The 8,054-nt window shown below is 45.9% G+C and overlaps 1 protein-coding gene across 1 annotated transcript; it reads left to right on the top strand.

Annotated features, from left to right (window-relative positions):
* The first annotated feature begins 6,810 nt into the window (after window positions 1–6,810).
* Window positions 6,811–7,724, top strand: LOC112618085 (theta defensin subunit C). The gene is made up of 2 exons (XM_025374683.1): window positions 6,811–6,985; window positions 7,669–7,724. Exons 1-2 carry the CDS (start codon window positions 6,811–6,813, stop codon window positions 7,722–7,724), a joined length of 231 nt encoding a protein of 76 aa, XP_025230468.1.
* The last annotated feature ends 330 nt before the right edge of the window (window positions 7,725–8,054 follow it).

Consider the following 8,054-nt stretch of genomic DNA (forward strand, 5'->3'; position numbering starts at 1 on the left):
CACAATTCCACGCCCCCACCATGATGGGCTCTTTGTGACACTTTGGGAATAAGTTGAGAAAATTTGTTCCTATTTCCTCAAGATTTTAGAGAAGCTGAGATTTTAAACACACAAAATATGTACAAATCCACTTCCTCACCAATACTGTGAAAATGCCCTCTGTTCATCTAGGGCTGTGTGAAAAGACACCACAAAACGTAGTGGATTAAAACAGCACGATCAGGTCCTCATTCACACATTTGCTATTGTGACGTGGCTCCCTCCATGGGCATCATAGGAGAGGTGCTGCTGGGATCTGAAAACCTCAGGGTCAAGATGCTTGCGCACAGGTAGAGGGAGTGCTGGACTGGCTCGGGGCGAGTTCTGACAGGCTGAGGGATGAGACCCTGTGATGCACTGAGGCCAGGTCATGCCAGCTCATGAGAGAAAAGATAGGTGTGACACTTTATATCCCACTCAGAGGTAGGAGGATTTGAACCAGAGATTTATAAACACTGCATATCAGAGTTTGTTTTTCCTACAAAGCTGGTTGCTCTGTGTTCTCTAGCTCATCCTTGCAGTTGGGTTCAGCTCCTCTTTTTTCGCAGTGCTTAGACTTCCTCCAAGCATTGTATCTGGGCTTCAAAGGCACCAGCATTCTTAGTATATGTGGGGTGTTGAAAAAAAAATATCATACACCAAGTGACTTATAAACAACAGAAATACATTTCTCAGTGTTCTCGAGAGTGAGAAGTCCAAATCAAGGTGCCAACAGATTTGGTGTCTGGTAAAGACCAGCTTCTAGGTTCATAGAGGGCATCTTCTCACTACTTCCTCACCTGAGGGAAGGAATGAAGGAGCTCTCTGAGACCTCTTCATCAGGGGTACCGATCCTATTCATGAGGACTCCACCCTCCCGACCTCATCATCCCCCAGAAAGCCCCACCTTTTCATGCTATCACCAGGGGAGGGATTTCAACATACGAATTTCAGAGGGACAAAAACATTCAGGCTGCAGTACCATCCAATACAGAGGAAGCGAAAGATAAAAACTTCTCATGACTTTAGCCCAACAAATGGCATGGTGCTAAGTTAGGTGTGTTCAACTGGTCAAGATGTCACCCGACCTAGATTCAACAGGAGAGAATTTCACCTCCATTCTTATGTGAAAAGAGTCAGGGATTTAGGGCCACCTTTTAAAACAGTTCAAGGAAGTTATTCCTTCATGGTTTATTGTAAAATTGCTGCAGACAACGACACCTGACACATAGAAAACCTGAGAGAGGCAGCTGGAAAAAGCAGACAAATTGCAGGGAGCTTGGATTTCCTGCCTGTCTCAGCTGGATCTGCAGGCCCGGGAGTCTCTGTGTGGCACAGGCTGCACCATGATCCTCCCTGCAGGAGAGTGGACAAACGGATGCGGGGAGGGACAAGACGGTGCACTCTGAGGAGCTGCAATGTGGCCGGTCCTCAGAGCTCATCCCCATGCAAACGCTCTGCCTCCTGCTAACATACATGCTGTGTTCCATGACTGCCCTTCTCTACCGGGTCACAACCAGGTCTCAGGGGCCTGCCCAAGGTCCACACACACTATCTGCTGGGGCCACCAGACAGCCTCAACGTGTGTGGGAATATCCTTGCTGCTCCGGAGGCCTCTCTCCTCTCAGGCCTGCACCTGCACCCTCACCCACAGCTTCCCCAGAGTATTTCCTCCAATCCAGTGATGTCAAGGCTCTTATGGAGAGTTCAGACTCACTTCAATGTTTCTTGTATGTGTATGAAAGAAGAGTTTAAGCCATGTCTACTGTCACTGGGTGTTGACACTGGTAGAGAGAATAGGAAAATTGGACTGGGGGTGGGGACTCAGGATAAACATGGAAGAAAAAGTCTTGCAAAGACTTTAGGCAAAACTCCTGCTTGCTTAAACTCTAGAGTTCTGCGAAGGTTCTGGGGCACTCCAAAAGGAAATGTGAAAGGGACTGCAAGAGAAGAATCTCTGTGTTATTCGGGATGAAAGTTTGAAAGCCACTGGGCAAGGAACAGGTGCAACCTCAACACAGGCTGGGAAAGGAGTACCATGCACTAGCTGGGAGTGCTCACCACTGCAGCCAAGCCTGGGAGGGAAGGACATCAGGACACCAGGTTAGGGGTGAAGAAGGCAGAAGCAGGAGCCATCACTGACTCGGAGCCACTTGCAGCACATTCTGTGCTCCCCGAACTCCTGAAATCACTCTGGGTGCTGCTGGTACGGCTGCTGCTGAACCAGACACACAAGAGCTGTCAGGTTGTGCAACAGCAGCAGTAAACGGAACTCCCAGAACCCACATCGCTTCTTGTGTGACCACTTGGGAAGGCCACCAACACCGGCATGGCCACTACCTCAGACAACAGCACCCCTGCCCAAGAGACCATCCAGGGAGACATCAGCTTCACTGGAACCAGACATGTCAATGAATCTTATTATTTTTCAACTTTCATTTTAGATTCCTGGGTCCATGTTCAGGTTTGCTACATGCAGGGTGGATCTATAGGGCAATGTTGAGGGTTTGGGTACAATTTATCCAATCACCCAGATAGAAAGCATACTACACAATAGACAGGCCTGCAACATTTGCCCTCCTCTATCCCTGTTCCCTCTCCCAGTCCCTGCTGCCTATTCTTCCCATGTTTATGTCCATGAGTCCATGAGTACCCGCTGTGTTGCTCCCACTTATAAGTGAGATCATGCGATATCTGGTTTCCTGCTCCTGTGTTAATTCACTAAGGATAATGGCTTCCAGCTGCATCCATCTTTCTGCAAACAACACAATTTTATTCTCTCTTATGACTGTAGCATTCCATGATGTATATGTGCCACATTTTCTTCATCCAATCCACCACGGATGGGCATGTAGGTTGATTCCATGCCTTTGTTATCGTGAATGATGCTCGCATGAACATACGAGTGCGTGTGTCTTTTAGGCAGAATGATTTGTTTTCCTTTGGATATATACCCAGTAGTGGGATTGTTCAGTGGAATGAGAGTTCTCTGTTAAGTTATTTGGCAAATTTCTAAACTGCTTGCCACTGTGCCTGAAATCCTTATCACTCCCCCAATAATGTATAAGCCTTCTCTTCTCTATGCAGTCCTGCCAATATCTGTTATTTTTTTGAATTTTAATTACAGCCATTCTGACTAGTGTGAGTTAGTATCTCTTTGAGATTTTAAATTGCATTTCTCTAATGATCAGTTATGTAAAGCATATTTTCCTTTTTTTGTTTTTGTTTTTGGCCTTTTGTAGTCTTTTTTTGAGACATATCTGTTCATGCCCAGGCATACATTTTAAAGGGGTTTTTTTTTTTTTTTTTTTTGCTTACTTATCTCTTTAAGTCCCTTGTAGAGGAAAATCACTTCGACCATAAAGTCACCACCAAACAGCCTCTCCTTACTGCTGCAGGTACGGATCTCGCTATCCCCAAGACACGCCACTGACTCATGTCCAGTAACCAAACCCTTGCCTTTCATCTTCCTTTACCTTGTGCTTTGCTGGGTACCCCAAGGTTGACATCATTGAGTGGAATTTTGCTGAGATCACCATTTGCCTTCAGTGTAATCCCATTACTTTATGGTGCAAGGAACTTACAGAGTCTCAGTCAAATTTTAAGGCTGCCCTAGAAGCTATGCAAAAATTATGAACTTGGGGGACCTGTGTGTAACAACCCCATGCCCAAATCTAACCAACTCTTCAGTGCTAACCCTCATGCAGTGCTGGGGAAATGCCTATGGACTGGAGTGTGTTCTGTGTGGAGGAAGCAAGTCCAGGTTTCACTTCTAAAGGACATGAAGGCATTACCAGAACTCAGAGATCTTCCTCATGTGCATATACACCACTTCATATTTTGCCCCTATAACCTTGTCATTAGGCCCTTACAGGCACCTGCTAATGCCCTAGAACCTAAAACCTTCACCTGAGCCTCAGTTTCCCCAAACAGCCCAACTTTCTTTTTCTGCTGGGATGAGACTGTTGCTCACTTCCTCCAATGCTGAAGTTCCTGGGGCTGCCACACATCAGGAACTCACTGCTTCCTCAAGAGACAGCTGACCCCACTGCTCTGCCACAGCGACCACCCCAGCAAGGCTTGAGACACCTCTTCCTTCATTAAGATTGAGGGAGATGCTTCAGCTGTCACTCCACTGCCCCCAGTCCACCACAGCCCAATACCTGCTTCCTTCACACAGAGCTTCAGGGGAGGCCATGAGTGCCCAGCCTGATGGACCGGCGCTGTACACGACCCTCCCATGGTGACAGGGGCTTCCCGGCCTGCACACTGGGTTCAGCAACCTCACCTTAGGTATTTATTCCCTCAGGAGTGACTGCATTCTTTTCTCATTTTCAGAAACCTTATTCCACCTACCTCACTATGAGAAAGAGACTGAGGGTAATGAGTGGTATATTTAAAATGTAAACAAGTCTCCCTAGGACTTCTCAAACAACACAGGAGGGACCAGAGGAGCTGAAGTCCGCATATCTCAAGCACTCAGTGATCGTCCCACTCATGCTGTGTGTATGGAGACTCATAAGCCTGCCCAGAATTGGCTACGGAACAAGGTATTTGAGCACACAGCACCAGGTGATACAAGCTAACACCAATCTCGCTGCCACCTTGGCCGCCTCCCTGAGAGATTTCCAAGACACATTAGGTCTCAAGCAGCAAACTCAGGAGTCCTTGGACCCGATGGTCCTAGACACTTGTTTAGCCTTAAACTGTTCATTGCCTAAGCAATGAGGCAACTGTCCGCTCCAGGGAACCACATGCTGTGTGCACATCCTTAACGAACCCAACAGAACCTGCCCTGCCTGGAAACACAAGCCGAGGTGGGATTCAGTCTCAACCAGATGTTCTGCAATACCCTAGCCCAGCCATCGGCTTTGATGTGTTGTTATGGTTAGAGCACAGGAACTGGGGAGGCTGGTTCAGGCAAGATTCCTAATCTTCTCCTGTGCATGGGTGTCAATTAGGTCAGGTCCTTGTCTCGCTAACAGAGCGTATCCTGTGAGATGCAGGCCAGGATCTCTTGGGGGCTTTAAATATTCCCTTGATGCAGCGAGCTCAGCCTCAGCCACCAGCACAGGCATCTCGGGGTCCATTGTCTTAGGAGTCATGGGGAATCCATCGTTGGTTGCTGCCTGGGCCTGGCCAGGGCTGAACTGACCAAGGAAGATAAGGGGAGCCTCCCTGGACTCCTGTGTGAACCCAGGCTTCCTACCAAATTTCTCAACTGTCCTTGCCAAAAGAGTTATTTAATGTACCCAACGGAAAGTAACCCAGGATATTAGGACACCTGATCCCAAATGACACTTAAATAGGGAAGTCCTCTCCTGTTTGTGCACAACTGCCCTTGCTACAGGAGAACCGGGACAGAGGACTGCTGTCTGCCCTCTCTGGTCACTCTGCGTAGCACAAGGATCTGTAAGTAACAGAAACCTTAAACTTTCCCACTGAGGTTTCAACATGGAAGCTGTGTCCCCAGTCTGACCTGTGACTCCCGGGCCACCCCAGAGGGACCTAGTGGGTGAATTCCCTGCTGTGCTTTTCTGTCTGAACCTCTGGTGGCTGCTGGGAGCATTGGCTACCAGCTCAGTTAATAGAGGAACTCAAGGAATTTCTGTCTAAATACACATGTCCTACTTGACACGTCCAATAGAGCAACAGTAGCTCCTTAAAACATTCTTTGATGTGGAGAAAAGCCCATCCTGCTCCTCAGCCTATTTTTCAATCAGGTTATTTGTTATTTGCTATTGAGTTGTTTGACTTCCTTATGTATTTAGATATTTACCCTTTCTAGCATTTAGGGTTTGCAGTCATTGTCTTTCATTTTCTGGGTTGCTTTTTCATTCAGTTGTTTGTTTGTTGTTTTCTTTTTTGACGTGCAGATGCTTTAGCGGTCAATGCAACTCCACTTGACTATTTTCCCTTTTATTGCCTGTGTCTTTGATGTCATAGCAAAGATATCATTACCAACATCAATGTCAAAGTGTTATCTTCATATATTCCTCTCATTATTTTATGGTTTCAGGTCTATGTTTGGGTCTTTGATCTATTTTGAGTTGATTTGTGTATATAGTATACAATAAAGGACCACATGTATACAAATGTCAAATCCTAAGGTGGTATACAGTAGATATAAATCATTTTTTAATTTTTATTCATATCTCAATGGAGCTGGAAAAATAAATTTTTGGCTGTAGACGAACTTTTTACCTCGATATCACTGTGTTCATTTCACCTATCGCATGGTAGGGTCATTGTCCTCTTCACACTGGCCCCTACAGGAGGCTACTCACGCAATGCCTTCATGAGACTGGTCATGCCCTTGATGCCTGCAATAAATGACCCTTCACTTGATAGGAATTCATGCCTGCTGCCAGAGTGTAGACCTATAGAGAGTAGTGGGGCCATCTGAAGGAAAGGAGACATTTGTAGCCTGAACTTACTGAACAAAGCACTGCTGTTATCCTTTGGTAGAACAGTAAAAAGTAAATATGTAATGAAGTGAGAAACAGGAAAAAGATGCCAGGTTCCTCATCTTCACCATCCTCTCCACCCAGCACACACACTAAACATAGAGATTCAAACTAGAGTGAAAGCTGGGAGAGCCAAGGAAGAAAACATGGACATTGAGACCAATGGGATCCCATACAATCTCCAGTGAAATGCACAGCTCCTCTCTCTGAGAAGGTTCAAGATTTCCTGTCTCTGAGCCTTCTCTCTGCAGACATAGAAATGCAGGCTAACTAGTCTCTCCCGACTTGTCTGCTCCTGCTCTGCCTCTTCCAGGTCACTCCAGCCATGAGGACCTTCGCCTTCCTCACTGCCATGCTTCTCCTGGTGGCCCTGCACGCACAGGCAGAGGCACGTCAGGCAAGAGCTGATGAAGCTGCCATCCAGGAGCAGCCTGGAGCAGATGATCAGGGAATGGCTCATTCCTTTACACGGAATGAAAGTGCCGTTCTTCCGCTTTCAGGTGAGACAGGCCGGCATGCAGAGCTGCAGGGTCTAGAGGGATGGATGGGAGACAGAGTCGGGAATATAGACTCAATGGTCCATGTCACTTAGGTGGCTTCATTTAGCATCTCTTGGCCTTGGTTTTCTCATCTATAAATTGAATACAGAGCCAAAGAAATCTGACAGGTTTTCTGTCTTTAAAGACTTGAGGCATCTCTGCCTGGAGAGTAACAATCCTTTTATTCCTTTACTTCCTTAATGATCCTTTCACTTTAGAAAATCAATAAAATTAAAAAATAAAACTTGAAATCATCATATGTCTGTGAAATTCAGTAGGTTTAAGATACAAATAGTCTGACTAGCTCTTTCTGGAATCATACAAGTAGACTTCACTATAAGGAGAATATTTTACTGTATCTATAGAATACTTTTTGAAAAGCAGAGCAAAGCTTAAGAGTGTGTTCAGGTGTGTGTGTGTGATGGGGCAGAGGCACAACAATGAGAGCAAATGAGAATAAGTCTCAGACACTGTATGGCCGGCACTGTTCTGTGTATTTATTCCTATTGACTGAGGTTGTTCATGATACCGGCCCTAATGCAGCCAACATCACTCCTCAGCTAGCACGTGACTTCTCCAGAATTCCCTTTACCACCCACTGCAGACCTTCTGATCCATTTATGATGCTCTCTTTGTGTCCCCAGAGTCAGAGAGAGGCTTGAGGTGCATTTGCATACTAGGAATTTGCCGTCTGTTATAACCGCGTTTGCGGTCCTGTGACTTTCATGGTTGACTCTATCGGATCTGTTGCCGCTGAGCTTGCAGAATCAAGAAAAACCAGCTCAGAAGTTACTTTGAGAGTTAAAAGAAATTCTTGTTACTCCTCTACCTTGCCCTCAATTTCCTTTTCTCATCCCAAATAAATACCTTATCGCAAGATTTCTGTCTTTACATCTCTTTCACATTTGATGTGTCTTTGTGTCTCAAGACACTTGGGATGTACCTACCAGAATCCTAGGATTTTAAACAAAACAAAATTCCAAATTCTAGGAATTTCAAGCAGGAGTTTGGGCTTCAGACTCAAATGGAA

Source organism: Theropithecus gelada, unplaced genomic scaffold (genome assembly GCF_003255815.1).
Source record: "Theropithecus gelada isolate Dixy unplaced genomic scaffold, Tgel_1.0 HiC_scaffold_947, whole genome shotgun sequence".
Lineage (NCBI taxonomy): Eukaryota > Metazoa > Chordata > Mammalia > Primates > Cercopithecidae > Theropithecus > Theropithecus gelada.

What these genes read in the sequence shown, in the direction of transcription:
- LOC112618085 (XM_025374683.1), top strand. Translation starts at nt 6,811, where the DNA reads ATGAGGACCTTCGCCTTCCTCACTGCCATGCTTCTCCTGGTGGCCCTG. An exon ending in TGCCGTTCTTCCGCTTTCAG is followed by an intron (nt 6,986 to 7,668) that starts GTGAGACAGGCC and finishes TTGTGTCCCCAG; the next exon opens with AGTCAGAGAGAGGCTTGAGG.